At 44.7% G+C, this 15492-nt stretch overlaps 1 protein-coding gene across 1 annotated transcript in view; it reads left to right on the top strand.

The window, feature by feature from the left end:
• Window positions 1–15422, top strand: part of myo7aa (myosin VIIAa) — a 40114-nt gene extending 24692 nt beyond the window's left edge. The window contains 28 exon segments of the mRNA XM_048264913.1: window positions 1–167; window positions 470–646; window positions 1017–1106; window positions 1240–1367; window positions 2101–2227; window positions 2510–2629; window positions 2804–2977; window positions 3877–4015; window positions 4018–4103; window positions 4579–4749; window positions 5013–5130; window positions 5223–5349; window positions 5990–6159; window positions 6499–6689; window positions 7015–7074; window positions 7077–7141; window positions 7633–7790; window positions 8089–8242; window positions 8513–8668; window positions 9694–9799; window positions 10460–10573; window positions 10902–10989; window positions 11126–11232; window positions 11351–11536; window positions 11745–11861; window positions 12373–12456; window positions 12683–12802; window positions 13677–15422. The exon segment at window positions 1–167 is cut by the window's left edge and continues 37 nt beyond it. Coding sequence (XP_048120870.1) covers window positions 1–167; window positions 470–646; window positions 1017–1106; window positions 1240–1367; window positions 2101–2227; window positions 2510–2629; window positions 2804–2977; window positions 3877–4015; window positions 4018–4103; window positions 4579–4749; window positions 5013–5130; window positions 5223–5349; window positions 5990–6159; window positions 6499–6689; window positions 7015–7074; window positions 7077–7141; window positions 7633–7790; window positions 8089–8242; window positions 8513–8668; window positions 9694–9799; window positions 10460–10573; window positions 10902–10989; window positions 11126–11232; window positions 11351–11536; window positions 11745–11861; window positions 12373–12456; window positions 12683–12802; window positions 13677–13769 — 3593 coding nt within the window. The 3' untranslated portion in view covers window positions 13770–15422.
• Window positions 15423–15492: the final 70 nt, after the last annotated feature.

Raw genomic sequence — 15492 nt, 5'->3', positions numbered from 1 at the left:
ATCTAGATGAGGCTAATCCTCTGCCGGAGGACGACCTGGATGATTTATCTGAATACAAATTTGCCAAGTTTGCTGCCACGTACTTCCAGGGCACCACCACACACACATACGTCCGCCGGCCTCTGAAACAACCCCTCCTGTTCCACGAGGATGAGGGCGATCAACTGGTATGTGTCTGTCTCACTGATGGGATATCCTCGCTTAGTCCCACACACAGCATTTTATGCTACACTTCAATCTTATATCCCATACCAGTGTTTCCCACAGAATTGAATTCTATTTGTGGTGGTAAGTTTGCAGAATTAACTTTAATGCAACAAAATGTGGTGGTCAATGTTGATATTGTGGTGGGCCGCCACAAATAAGTCAATGTATGGGAAACACTGCATACTTCATTTACTTCAGCTTCTCTACCTCACCCCCCCCTCTCTCTATCTCTTTCTGTCTCTATCGTTACCCCTCTCTGTAGGCCGCCTTGGCTGTTTGGATCACAGTGCTGAGGTTCATGGGAGATTTACCGGAGCCTAAGTACCACACAGCCATCAGCGATGGGAGTGAGAAGATCCCAGTCATGACCAAGATCTACGAAACTCTGGGCAAGAAGACCTACAAGAGAGAGCTGCAAGCCCTTCAGGGGGAGGGGGAGGTGAGAGGGGATTCATCGGAAATAAGTTGGAGAGAAGGAAAGCAAAAACGCATGTGGGGAAAAAGAGGATTGTCAAGTAAAGCCACCTCACATGAAGCTGGATCTAATTCTCTGGAAAACTTTAGAATATGCATAGTTGAAGTGGGAAGGAATGAAATGTGTTCTTGTGTTCTAGTGCAGTACTTAGTGTACATGTATAACCTACTGTATACTATTGGAGGCATTGTTACTTATACATCTTACTTGTCTTGAGCCACTCATGGGCCACCAGGCAGTTTACAAGGAAGAAATGTAGTGACATCATAATGGCAACATGGTCTTAACCATCAGGAGATTTATAAGGTCCTCACATGCCATTGGTCTCTTGCAGAACGCTTTGATTGACACTCACAAGAGGAGCAGTGTCCGTCACAAGCTTGTGTCTCTCACTCTGAAGAAGAAGTCAAAGATTACTGAGGAGGTGAGTGTGCACTCTATCATACATTTTTAGATTTGCAAACAGTTCTTTGCTGTCATACAATCAATGGTTCTAACAGTCGGAGGGGCATGGGGAGCGATACAACTGTCATATCAAAATGGCACCCTTCCCGTAGGTGACCAAGCGCCTGAATGATGGCGAGTACACTATGCACGGAAATAGCATGCTGGAGGACCGGCCCACGTCCAACCTGGAGAAGCTGCACTTCATCATCGGCAATGGTATCCTCCGGCCAGCCCTCAGGTCAGTGGCCAAACCACAGACACCCTCAATCAGCAGTTCGATGAGTCTCCTCAATCTTGGACTCCAAAGCCTCATCTACACAAGCTTACTATCACTTATTCTATTTTTATGGTTATGATTTAGCAGACGATTTTATCCAAAGCAACTTACAAATAAAACAATACAGTAGTTACAAATAAACAGTGAACAGTTTAAAATGTTGGCAAGACTACATTAAGGAAAATAGCAATAATAAACAATAATGTCAATGATCAAAAGCCTAATTAAAATAAACAAATACCATAATATACAAACCATAACTCATAAAAAACACTTAATTAATTCAATGTATGCTGAACAGATATGTCTTTAGACCCTTTTAAGTGACCAGATGAGTGGTCAGGTGACCAGAGCTGTGTTCAAATTGGGCAAACAGTGGCGAACGTTCATGACGACCATGTTTTTTCTTAACAGTTACATTTGAACGATTTGATGTAATCATTCCATTGTCATGGTAACACTTCGTCCAGCTCACGCCCAGCTCCACTGTATGTTCGCGCAGAACTACCTCCTCAGTCTGTTTGCAAACGCTCGCAAACACATTGCCTGTACGGCAAAGGGTACCTGCAATGGCAGGGAGAATAAGACAAAATGCATTGTCAGTGACCACCACCACCAGTATCCCATGATGCCTTGTGGATGGTGGTGTCGTCAGCAGTTATGGCCTCCCCTGACCTCTGACCCTTGTCCACAGAGATGAGATCTACTGTCAGATCTGCAAGCAGCTGAGCCAGAACCCATCCAAGAGCAGCCACGCCCGTGGCTGGATCCTCATGTCCCTCTGTGTGGGCTGCTTCTCCCCCTCAGACAAGTTTGTAAAGGTGAGAGGCTCATCTACCAACCCTCTACTCTTTAAAACTGTGTACAAGTAGAGTGTACAATATGATCATTAGAAAACATATTGCATTTGGGTATACTATACACGCAACAAACACACACATTTTTTATTTGATTACATCTCCATGCTCTAAATATGTACATGCACACACACACACACATATACACAAATGCACACAGACATACCCACACACACACACACACACGCACATACACACACACCTGTCTAAAAGCAGCTCATTGTTTACATCTGTGTCATGCTGCAGTACTTGAGGAACTTCATCTGCGGGGGCCCACCTGGCTACGCCCCCTACTGCGAGGAGCGTCTCAGGAGGACCTTTGTGAACAGCACGCGGACACAGCCTCCATCCTGGCTGGAGCTGCAGGTACACCCCCCCAGGAGCCTCACGGCCACCCCCCACTGCTCCATCCACTACATCAGCACTTCTTCCAATGCTTAGCTAAACATGCCATTTGTCTCTTTTGGACCATTTGTACACACTGTACCAGTATCTAATTTGTCTTTATGTTAAATACCCCCTACCAACCCACTCTTCAAGGCCACCAAGTCTAAGAAGCCCATCATGCTTCCGGTGACATTTATGGACGGGACGACTAAAACCCTGCTGACAGACTCGGCCACCACAGCCAGAGAGCTGTGCAACGCACTCTCCGACAAGATCAACCTCAGGGACCGATTCGGCTTCTCTCTCTACATCGCCCTGTTTGACAAGGTACACACAAGTGTAGTTAAAACAAAAGTGCACTCTAATAGCATTACAGTTTAAATCACCGTGGCCTCAAAAAGTAAAAGCATAGTTCACACGAAAGTGCACACTGACACTAGTTACACTAGACACCTCAAAAAGTAAAAATCCTTGCCAGTTATTGCTTTTATCTGTGCACTTAAGGCACTTAACACAGGTGATTTCACTATTTAGCTGATCTACCTGGCTGAGGAGTTGTGCTAAAGAATCTACTGGTTTACCGTAACTATTAGCCACGGTTTATACGTTGATTTTGCAAGTCATTGCAAGCGCCTCTTGATTGATTAATCACCACTACAGTATGTGGATACTGTTTTTAGAATTGATTTAGATTAAGTGTTAGTTAGTATAATTTGTATTTTAGTATATTTAGTATATTCTTTATCTTCTACTATCCTTATTGCTTAGTTGTGTTTTTATATTATATACTTTTAATTACTTTTTCTGCTGTTAGTGAATGTGTGTGGGTTGTCTGTATGCTACTGATTTCCCCTGGGGATCAATAAAGTATCGATCTATCTATCTATCTATCTATCTATCTATCTATCTATCTATCTATCTAAAATTTCTTCACCGATGAGGTTAATGCTAAGGGGCAGTTACAGTTTTATGGTATTTATATAGTTTTATAGTTATATAGTTTTTTTTACTTGTATAAAACACTGTCCTGCGGTTTATAAACAATGGGACTAATACACAGTAAATTACTGTAGTGAATGGTTGGAACAACTTAGTGGTGGAGAAATGTTAGTTTCTGAAGCTGGGTCACCCACCTTTGCTACTCATCACAAGAAGTTCCAGACGATCCAGGACACTGCGGTCCTTCTGACTCCTCTGGTGTCCTCCTCCATGGCTCCTCTCTGCAGGTGTCCTCACTGGGCAGCGGCGGAGACCACGTGATGGACGCCGTGTCCCAGTGCGAGCAGTACGCCAAGGAGCAGGGCGCCCAGGAGCGCAACGCACCCTGGAGGCTGTTCTTCCGCAAGGAGATCTTCACGCCGTGGCACAACCCGCCGAGGACACCGTGGCCACCAACCTCATCTACCAGCAGGTGGTGCGAGGGGTCAAGTTCGGAGAGTACCGCTGCGATAGGGTAAGTGGCTTACTCTGAGCCTGATGCACAGTGTGGGTTTACTTTGTGTTGTTATGCTGTTTTTGCATAGGATTGTGTTTATATACAATATAGTGGCATAGCAAAATGACTAATATTAAGTGAATAATTAATACTTAATTAACACCCAATATTACAAATTAATATAGAATAAATGAATTGATAAAGTAGTTAGTTGTACTGTAATATGGCAAAACATTTTGAAATGATGAAGAAATTAGGTAAAACCTTTTTTTTTTTAACAACAATGCTGTTACTGTAACTGATTTTCCCTGATTGTCAGATTGTGGTGTTTTCAGGAGGGAATCTCCCTTGTGCTTGTTCTCCCTCTGTCTCCTTGTTCTTTCTTCGTTGTCTGCGTTCTTGGACTGCGTTCTTCTCTACATTTTGTCCTGCCTGTCGTCTTGTCTTACCCTCCTTCCGTGCTGTTTTTCCCGCTGCCTCTCTCTTCCTGGAGGAGGAAGACCTGGCGGAGCTGGCCTCCCAGCAATACTACGTGGACTACGGCGCGGAGATCCTGGTGGAGCGTCTGATCAGCCTCATCCCCTCCTACATCCCCGACCGCGAGATCAGCACGGCCAAGACCGTGGAGAAGTGGGCCCACTTCATCATGGCCGCCCATAAAAAGGTGCTCATCTGTTGGTGGCAGAATGCCAGCACAGCACACACTGAATATTAACTGCCAGAAAGTGTCGGAGTCTGGGACAGTCTGAGTGAAATGCCTTCACAAATCATCAGCCTTCCGTGTTTATCTTTGTGTTGTGTTCTATCTGAAGCCAGACTGTGAATGAAAAATTGCCATGATAGCATGCTGGAAATAAAATAACATAACCTGGTCATTTTATTCATGTTTTGGGGCTACATTAAAACTTGAGCATCTCTTCCCTGCAGGGCATCTATGCACAGAATAGGATGGACCCACAGAAGGTCAAGGAGGAGGTGGTGGACTTTGCTCGATACAAGTGGCCTTTGTTATTCTCAAGATTCTATGAGGCCTTTAAATTCTCAGGTACTATAAGTGGCTAATAACTGTACTGCGTAGTAGTAATTGGATTTGATCTGTAATGGGTGAAGTCTCCTTTTTTTTTTTTCATCATTAAGGTCCAAGCCTGCCTAAGAATGACGTGATAGTAGCAGTCAACTGGACCGGAGTTTATTTTGTGGACGAGCAAGAACAGGTCCTTCTGGAACTTTCTTTCCCTGAGATCACGGCCGTCTCTAGCAGCAGGTAAAATGTGTTAGCTAAGACCCATACTTCACAGATGTTTACAATGAACAGGGATGTTTGCTCATGGAGTGTCTTTTCTGAGGTTTGTGGTAAGAAGTCATTATGTACCCGTCTGTTCTTCTCCTCTGCACTTGACACCTGAAATATGTCTTCCCCGATGAGATGAGATGGCTGCAACCGCAGTTTTCTCCAGAAGCCCATGAATATGTATGCTGTTGTTATGGCTCAGTCTGTAATGAATACAGAGATACATTTCACAGCCCCGTGGTGGCATGAATATATAATAGCGTAATAACAGTGAGGAATGTGGGTACTGCTGCTTGTGACAAAGATCCTTGTTATGCGCTAGTACCTTTCATGTAGCCTCGACTGAAAGGGGATGGATGAAAATAATTTGGAAATAATTGATGAGAACCTTTCTGAAATTAAAACTCTTCTAGTTGATTTATATCGGAAAGAGATAAGAATATTAGAATAAAGGCTTTTTGACCTTTACTCATCATAGAGTAATTGTTTTCTAAAGACATGGAACAAATTATATTTGAAGGTTCCTTCAAATCCTTTAATTGCCAATGTCATTAATTACGTAAGCTCATCAGTGCCCCAACAATGATCTAATCTCATGTTTGTGTCGTTACAGAGGCGGGAAACTTCAGGGCCAGAGTTTCACACTAGCCACCATCAAGGGCGATGAGTACACCTTCACGTCCAATAATGCAGAGGACATCCGAGAGCTGGTGGTCACCTTCTTAGAGGGCCTCAGGAACAGGTCCAAGTTTGTGGTGGCCCTGCAGGACAACCCCAGTCCTGGTGGGTGGAAGCCTCCAGTCTGAAGCCCACAGACATCCATGAGAATATATGTAGATGTTTGTAGATGGATGTTTATATAGTCTTTATTTATAAAGTATTGTATACAGACTTTTGTATACAGACTTTTTGCCATGCTGTTGATATTATACAGAATTTGTATCATATTAATTCATAGACTTATCCTGTAGTAGGCCTGTTATCAATGTGTAAAACAAAGGCAAAATCAGCTCTTCTATTTAAGTAATACATTGATGTTTGTGGGTTTCTAAACTCAGTGACACCCGTGTATGCCTTTAGTGATATAAACACATATGTATGGATCTGTGGTCCTCCCTTCAGCTGGTGATGACTCCACCTTCCTGAGCTTTGCCAAAGGTGACCTCATCCTCCTGGACCAGGATACAGGGGAGCATGTCATGACGTCCGGCTGGGCCCACGGCATCAACGACCGCACCAAACAGCGAGGAGACTTTCCGTCCGACTGCGTCTACGTCCTGCCCACAGTCACCAAACCTCCGCCGGAGATAGTGGTCAGTACAGCTCTCTCAGCACTCAGCCATTATTTCACCAAACATATTTTATGGCTTGGACGTCTAATGGGCTGCAGGCAGTCTTGTTCTGTGTGGGCTGTTTTGATTGGGGGTGATTGAGGCTATTTCAGCATGATTTGGCCTCTGAGAAATGCAGACAGACGGACTGAAGTGCCGTCTGCCATTAGTCTCTGTGCTGCGGGGCTTCAGTCTGCCTCTCTCCTCTGTGACTGATGAATCTTTTGTCTGAACTCCCTCTCCCAACCCCCACCCCCACCCACTACCGCACGCACACACACACACCCCTGTCTGCCGCGTGACTCAGGCGCTGGTTACCATGACGCCAGACCAGCGTCAGGAGTCCATCCGTCTGTCCCACATTACCCTAACGGGGGCGAGGAGGAGCAGGTGAAGCCATACACGCTGGAGGAGTTCTCCTACGACCACTTCAGGTGATCAGACACGCTCTCAGACATAGCAGCATTACTGCTGGAAAAAGAAAAGAGCCGAATGTGTCTAGTTGTATTCTGGTACCATGATCGCTGTGAGGTTACATTAACCAATAGCAGACACATAAGGCCAATGTGACCCAGCAGTGTGGGAAACTACATTTCAGTACGTGGGTTTTGATCCCCTAGCAACTTTCATGTAGTATTGTTAAAGACATCTGAGGCACTTAAAAGGTAAGGTACATACATCTTAAAAAGCCTAAAGATGAGTATAAAAATATCTCTCAACAGATATAACAGATTTTATTGTATTACCTTCCTTAGTGCCTCATTTCTTCAACAGTACTCCTGAAACTCCTGTCCTCAGCCCCACTCTCACCTGCACCCTTCCACTCAGCCTCTGTGTGTGTGTGTGTGTGTGTGTGTGTGTGTGTGTGTGTGTGTGTGTGTGTGTGTGTGTGTGTGTGTGTGTGTGTGTTTATCTGTCTGTCTAGGCCCCCGCCCAAGCACACCCTGAGCCGCGTGATGATCACCAAGAACCGGGGGAAGGACAAGCTGTGGTGCTGCACCAGGGAGCCCCTCAAGCAGCCGCTGCTCAAGAAGGTGCTGGGCCACGAGGAGCTCTCCCAGGAGGCCTGCATGGCCTTCATCGATATCCTTCACCCGCTAGCACAGCACGCAAGCATGCTTCCAAAGATCACCACTCAGCTCAGTACAAGTAATGTTGTCAGGACTAGTGCTGTCACATCCTGTTTCACCGCATGTATTCTGCATTGTTAAACATTCTGCAAAGGTTACCAGTCAGTTTTCAGGACAGGTGGGTATGCAACATGGTGTGCACTTTGTCCATTAAAAGGACATTTTAGGGAAAAATACAAGGATTATGCACATTAGTAATGATGGAGATTGCGATGTATTTTTGTAATGAAATGGCCTTGACTTGAATGCACCCATCATGAAGTATATGGGTGATTACCCCTCGAAGCGAACGCGCTCAGTCAACGAACTCACTGACCAGATCTTTGAGGGAGCGCTGAAGGCAGAGCCGCTCAAAGATGAGATCTTCTCTCAGATTCTCAAACAGCTGACGGAAAACCATGTCAAGTAAGTCTAGTGCAAAGTAGGGATATGTGGCTATGTCAGTGTGTGTGTGTGTGTGTGTGTGTGTGTGTGTGTGTGTGTGTGTGTGTGTGTGTGTGTGTGTGTGTGTGTGTGTGTGTGTATGTGTGTACACATTTCCAAATGGAGTAAATAGTTATTGGTGGAGCTGTACAGATTTGTGAACAGTATATTGATGTGTTTGTGTGTGTGTGTGTGTGTGTGTGTGTGTGTGTGTGTGTGTGTGTGTGTGTGTGTGTGTGTGTGTGTGTACAGGTACAGTGAGGAGAAGGGCTGGGAGCTACTGTGGCTGTGCACTGGCCTCTTCCCCCCCAGTAACGTCCTGCTGCCGCATGTCCAGAGGTTCCTGCAGTCCAAGAGGCACCACCCACTGGCTCAGGACTGCATGCAGAGACTGCAGAAAGCCTTACGGTACACTCCATCACCCAACTTACACACCGCACACCCCACACACACACACACACATACACACACACACACACACTCACATGCACACGCACATGCACACACACACACACACACACACACACGGGAACACACACACACCCATGCACACACAAATGTACACTTACACACACACACACACACACATATGCACATGCACACAAAAATACACACATAAATTCACACTCACACACAAACACACACACATATGCACATGCACACACAAATACACACACAGACACACAGACACACACACATGTACACGCACATACACATACAAACACTCACACATTCCTGTCACTTGAACTCATGCAGTCCTTTTATCGCTTAATCAGGTCCAGAGCTCTTTATAACATCCAGACACAGTAGCCTGCCTGAGGAAAAGATTGTTTTGTTTATTATTATTTTTATCAGGCTTTGATCATAAACATTGATAGAAGAGGCTTGGGTAAAAGGGTGATAAAGTTTATGGCATGTCCATCCCTTTGAGCAGCTCCAGGCTCTGGGCAAAGCTGTCCTTTACAGAGAGAAATGCACCACACTGCCTGTGGCTTATTAAAAGTTTCATCCAGTGTTGACTTCTTTCACTTCTCTCTCTCTCTTTCTTTCTTTTTTCTCATTCTCTCTCTCACTCTCTTATTACCACTCACTCACACTCTTCTTGTTTTACCTCTGCTCAGTAGTAACTCACTTTTAAATCAATTCCAAAGTTTGAAACAGCATTGCACTGCTAAACATTCCTCTGACTAAGAAAAAAAGATGGTTATGGTTTCATATGTGTCAGCACTCTCTTTTGCTTGCACATCAGAAATGGACCAGGATCTCCGATGCTCATTTAATTGATATATATGTCTGTGTGAGTGTGTGTGTGTGTGTGTGTGTGTGTGTGTGTGTGTGTGTGTGTGTGTGTGTGTGTGTGTGTGTGTGTGTGTGTGTGTGTGTGTGTGTGTGTGTGTGTCTGTGTGTGTGTGTGTGTGTGTGTGAAACAACAGGAATGGCTCTAGGAAGTACCCCCCTCACCTGGTGGAGGTGGAAGCCATTCAGCACAAGACCACGCAGATCTTTCACAAAGTGTACTTCCCTGACGACACGGATGAGGTAAGAGACCATTGCACACAGAAACACACTAGGGTTCCAGTTACAACATAAGATAATGTTTCCAATACAATCATTCTCATCTAATACTCAATACAATCATTTGCAAAGGCGTGCAATTCAAAGACATGCAATGCAAAGTCATACTAAAAGCTCTAGGCGGTCCTCAGATTATCCTGATCGGTCACACACCCTCACCCCCCTCCTGTGAAACGTCTTCATTTTGAGTCCCAGCTCTATTTACAATAATTAAGATTCATCTCCCGCTAATTACGCAGGGATGAGGAGTTTCTCCGTTGATGGATTAGCCAGCACCCCCATCCATCTCCTCTCATGACTTATGTAAAGAGGGGGAGTTGTAATTATGAGAGAAAGTTTGTGCTTATGCAGATCCCCGACTCAATTGCTTTGTTGACAGAAGAATTGGATTTTCTGCTCGGGGAGAGCCGGGTTATGTAAGCGTTGTGGGTGGCGGGGGGGTGAGGCAGGGCCGCTGTCCTTGTGTCTGAGGGTCCCTCTGGTTCAGCGCTCGCGGCCACAGACGCAGTGGCATGTGCGGCGGCATGCACGGCGGGCGGTGTGTAGGGCTTTTCAGTCTCACGTGAGCGTGCTCGAGCTGTGTTGAGAACGAGCCAACACTAAGGACGCTGCTTTGTGTCGCAGGCTTTCGAGGTGGAGTCGAGCACCAAGGCAAAGGACTTCTGTCAGAACATCGCTGACCGGCTCCTGCTCAAGTCCCCCGAGGGCTTCAGCCTGTTCGTCAAGATCTCTGACAAGGTGAGATGCGGTCGAACGCGCACACCAAATTGAAACGTGTTACCCTTTTCAGATCCCCCCCCCCCGAACACGTGTACAGCCTCTGACAGCTAATAAGAGTTGCAGAAGATAAAATGGAACATTAAATGCTCAGGTTTCATAATCACAGTCTGGGGGGAAACGGAGTGTTTTGGACGAGAAGCCCAGAACAGTATGCTCCATTAATTGGCAAATTGTCATGGCAGATGGTGTGGGTTCGGAGCCAGCAGATTTTAGAAAATGACAGTAGTGATGAGTGTGTGAAACAGAAGAGGGAAAATGTACTTAAAAAGCTCCTCTACTGTTGCAGGTTATCAGCGTACCAGAGGGGGATTTCTTCTTCGACTTTGTCAGGCACCTCACAGATTGGATCAAGAAAGCCAGGCCCACAAAGGATGGTAAGGTCTCCTGTTCCATCACAATTTGGGTGATTGCTTTCTTGTAAAGTAATATGTATGTAAATGTACATTTAGTGACTTGACATGTGTATGTGTTCCCTAGAGAGGGCTAATGCCGCCCTTGTATTTCCCTTAGGAATAGTGCCTTCATTGACTTATCAGGTGTTCTTCATGAAAAAACTTTGGACCAACACAGTTCCAGGGAAAGACTCCTTTGCCGACTCCATCTTTCATTACTATCAGGTGAGCTAGGCTCAGTAGCCTATCAGATATGCTGCTTAAGCTCTTATGTTTGGTATCTGCAATGCTATCTCCCAGAAAATCCCCTCGAGCCTGCTAAATCTTTTATGCCTTATTCCAGGAGCTTCCAAAGTATCTCCGCGGTTACCACAAATGCTCCCGCGAGGAGGTCTTCCAGTTGGGAGCGCTGATCTACCGAGTGAAATTCGAGGATGACAAATCCCATTTTCCCAGCATTCCGAAGATGCTGAAAGAATTAGTTCCCCAGGACCTGATCCGCCAGCTCTCTCCTGACGACTGGAAGAGGGTACACTCTTTCTCTCTTTCTCTCTGTGTCTCTCTTTTGTGTTGGCGCCAGTTTGTCTGCTGGTTCTTTGATGATTCATGGCAGGTTATCAAATGTGACAATGTTTTCATCGACAGTGTTGCTTGTATGGTTTTGTTTATCTGTTTATATGAAGAGCATTGAGGTTGTTTCATCTTCAAAGGGCTGTCTCCACTGTCTGTGTATTTAGTCTGTTGTAGCGTACTTCAACAAGCATGCTGGAAAGTCCAGGGAAGAGGCCAAGCTGATGTTCCTCAAGATCATTTTCAAGTGGGCAACATTTGGGTCAGCTTTCTTTGAAGTGAAGGTGAATTTATTAGTTTATAAGCAGCAAACAGATGTTGTTGACATTTTTAATTTCATGCAAATATAACAGAAGAACTTCAAAGATCCAATCAGGCCTCTGTGCTGGCACCTCATGTTAAGAATCATACATGCACATACATTCACAACAAAAATTCAGTTGGGTCAAAAATGTTACATTTAATTGTTAATTTATTACATAGTTGGATGTATTAAACTATGTTTTATTTAAGAGATTCATAATATCTTCAAACTTAATTACCTAATTATGTTGAGGAGGAAATCCCTCCACGTTATGCACTATGTATGACTCATGGTAAAGAACTCTATCATGTTTGTTCATTGAACCTGTTTGGTGCATTTATGGCCGCTGTGTGCACCATAAAACAGCAGTGAAAAATCACGGTTCAGTCAGCACTGAGCCTGGGAGGCCTGTCAAAGCAGACTGGCTCGACAAGAGACCAGCTTCATTTCATCTCATTTCTCCTCTCTTTTATGGCCATGTGCCGCCACAGCAAACCACTGAGCCCAACTTCCCAGAGATCCTGCTCATAGCCATCAACAAGCACGGTGTCAGCCTGATCGACCCAAAGACCAAGGTCTGTGTGTGCGTGTATCTGTGTCTGTGTGGGTGTGTCAGTGTGTGTGTGTGTGTATGTGCATGTGAGTATGAGCATGACTGAAAATGTGAAATCTGAGAATCGATACAGAATTATTCTCGACATGAATAAAATATGTCCATGAACCCAGTGCACACCCTATTGTATGACTGAGAGCTTTTCTATTGCACCGGTTCACCACATGCGTGTCTTTTCCTCCCTCTAGGACATTCTAGTGACACACCCCTTCACCAAGATCTCCAACTGGAGCAGTGGGAACACCTACTTCCACATCACCATTGGCAACCTGGTGCGAGGTAGCAAGCTGCTGTGCGAGACTTCACTGGTGAGACAGATGGAGGTCCATTCATCAGTGTCTAACTCAATTCCCACAGCCTGAAACTTTAAACTGTGTTAATCTAATCCATCAGTAAGCATAAGCACAGCAGCAGTTCATCAGTATAAATCCTAGCCTACACATGGACTACTAAAGAGGCTTGGGTGTGTGTATGTGCATATGTGTGTGTACATGTGTGTGTCTCAGTGTGGTTCTGTTTGTGTACAAGTACAGTCACGGTACAAAGTTTACACACCCATGCTAAAGTTGACTAAAAAGAGGAATAAAAAATCATCTTTTGGAAATTGATCTTAATGCCTTAATTAAAATGATATGGAAAAATCCAACCTTTAAGGACACCAATTTTCTTTGTGAATGAATAATGTATCGTAAATAAATAAATGTTCCTCCTTAAAATACAGGGGGCATAAGTATACACACCCCTATGTTAAATTCCTATAGAGGCGGACAGATTTTTATTTTTAAAGGCCAGTTATTTCATGGATCAAGGATACTATGCATCCTGATAAAGTTTCCTTGGCCTTGGAATTAAAATAGCCCTACATCATCACATACCCTTCACCATACCTAGAGATTGACATGGTTTTATTTCAGTTAGCCTAATAGCTGGTTTGATTTGCATTGAGAGATGATCTTATGGAAAGTACCCCCAGATGATTTTTTATTCCTCTTTTTAGTCAACTTTAGCATGGGTGTGTAAACTTTGTAACGCGACTGTATGTGTTTGTTTGTTTGTGTATGTGTGCTTGCGAGCATGTCTCCCTCCCTGTGTGTGTTGTGTGTGTATAAGGGAGACAGTGTGTATGTGTGAGTGTGTGTGTGTGTATACATCCAATCACATCTGTCTTATCTGATTTCACAGGGCTATAAGATGGACGACCTGCTGACCTCCTACATCAGCCAGATGCTGACCACCATGAGTAAGCAGCGCAGCTCGAGGGGCCAGAGCAAGTGAACGTCATACTGGCAGGAGGCTGCTGAGCTGCTGCGTCTGCTGCGGCCCATGGGCCATCCCTGCAGCTGGGGTCACGCCTTCCCCTCCCACGTGTGGAGGATGAGCCGCAACCCCTCCACCGCCGGCTCCTCCCTCTCCCAGGACACCCTGACGCCCGATGACGACGATGCCTCATCCTCCCCCTCCAGCGAGGACGACTACCTCTGAGCCTCCGCCAGTGGCAGCAGCAGTCCCCTCGCCACGTCCCGTTTCGGGGGTGGGTGCCTCGTCTGCTGGCCCCCCACCCGCACCACCCCCCTCCCCACCCTCACTCCCCCAGCCTCCTGCCCACCTTGGATCCTCTAGCTGTCTCCCTAAGCTCAAATGTTACACGTTCAACTCTGCCTCATTTTGACACGGACACATTCGCCTGACAGTTCAGTTGAAGTACATGAAATGTGCCCACTGCAGCACATACGGCTTTAGTGTTCTTGTCATTAACTTTCTGAGTGAGGCGCTAGAAGAGCTACTTGTATTAAAATAGGTTTGGAAAAAAGTTTTTTGTCACTTTGTTGTTAGCTACTGAAAGTAACTGATTAGATTCCCTGTATAAAGTTGTAATATATTGTTTTTATTTGTCAGTGTACTGAATCATGACCTGGGTTTACAGGTGTGTGATCAAATGAGTTTGAAAAGTGTAGACCTAAAGTATTCTTCTATTGTTCTGTTGACGGCCTTAAAGTACATTTTTACCAATTTGTCCAATGTGATCTTGTTTTTTAATGAATGTAGAAATGCAAGTCTCATTCAGTCCGATTTGACAAGTTAGATGTGCATGTGTTTTCACAGCGCCAGTGCTGTGTGTGTTTTGTTCTTTTTCTGGGTCTGGAGGATTTGGAGGCGCCTTTTATCAGACCTCCTTATGGCCTTATTTAAAATGGCATCTATTTCTAAATGACAGCCATTCACTCCTCGGAGGGCAACAGACCAGGACAGTGAGGCTTCACAGTGTATTTAGAGAACCACAACAGCACATAATGGAGGATGAACTGCTGTTACTCTTTGTTATTTTCTGAGTGTGGTATTTTCTTGCATGGTAGCTTTTATCTTCTAAGGAAGTGTTCATGTATTATGTACTATGGTAGCTGAATCTTTCACCAATGGCCTTTATGTGCCAGTACCTTGTAGACCAACTGTACTGTTAGGACACTGTTACATTCTGTGAAAATAATTACAACATATGTATATTGTAGTACCATTATAACTTATTTTCATAAAGGGTTAAGAATATGAAAATCCTGCTTGTGTTACACTATGCTGCATCTACTATTTTAGAAGGCACAATGTAAGATGCTGTAGAGTTGTTGTTCAATTTGTAAGATAGTATCAATCCCTGGTTGTAAACTTGCATTGCACTGGGTTATTATAAACACTAAAACAAAAAAGCAGAGGCCAAACAGGAACTTGAACTCAAGATCAAGCTCACAGCACAAACTGGTGTTATTGTCCAAATTTGCTCCCTGCTGGTTATGAGTTACAGATACAAAGCACGTCAGTATAGCTCTGTTATTATGTGTTGATCAATGTCAAAGGTTTTGGATTTAATGAGACATCTCCTTGTTATCATCTGAGGCATCATGTGATGGCAACCTTTTCAATAAACTGTGACTGTTATCTTGTTGAGTGAAAATCATTTGACTCTGAAGGGCAACAGAAATCTGTTGTTAAACTACTCCGGAGATAG

Source organism: Alosa alosa, chromosome 15 (genome assembly GCF_017589495.1).
Source record: "Alosa alosa isolate M-15738 ecotype Scorff River chromosome 15, AALO_Geno_1.1, whole genome shotgun sequence".
NCBI classification, from domain to species: Eukaryota; Metazoa; Chordata; class Actinopteri; order Clupeiformes; family Clupeidae; genus Alosa; species Alosa alosa.
This window is presented reverse-complemented; position numbering and strand designations above follow the sequence as displayed.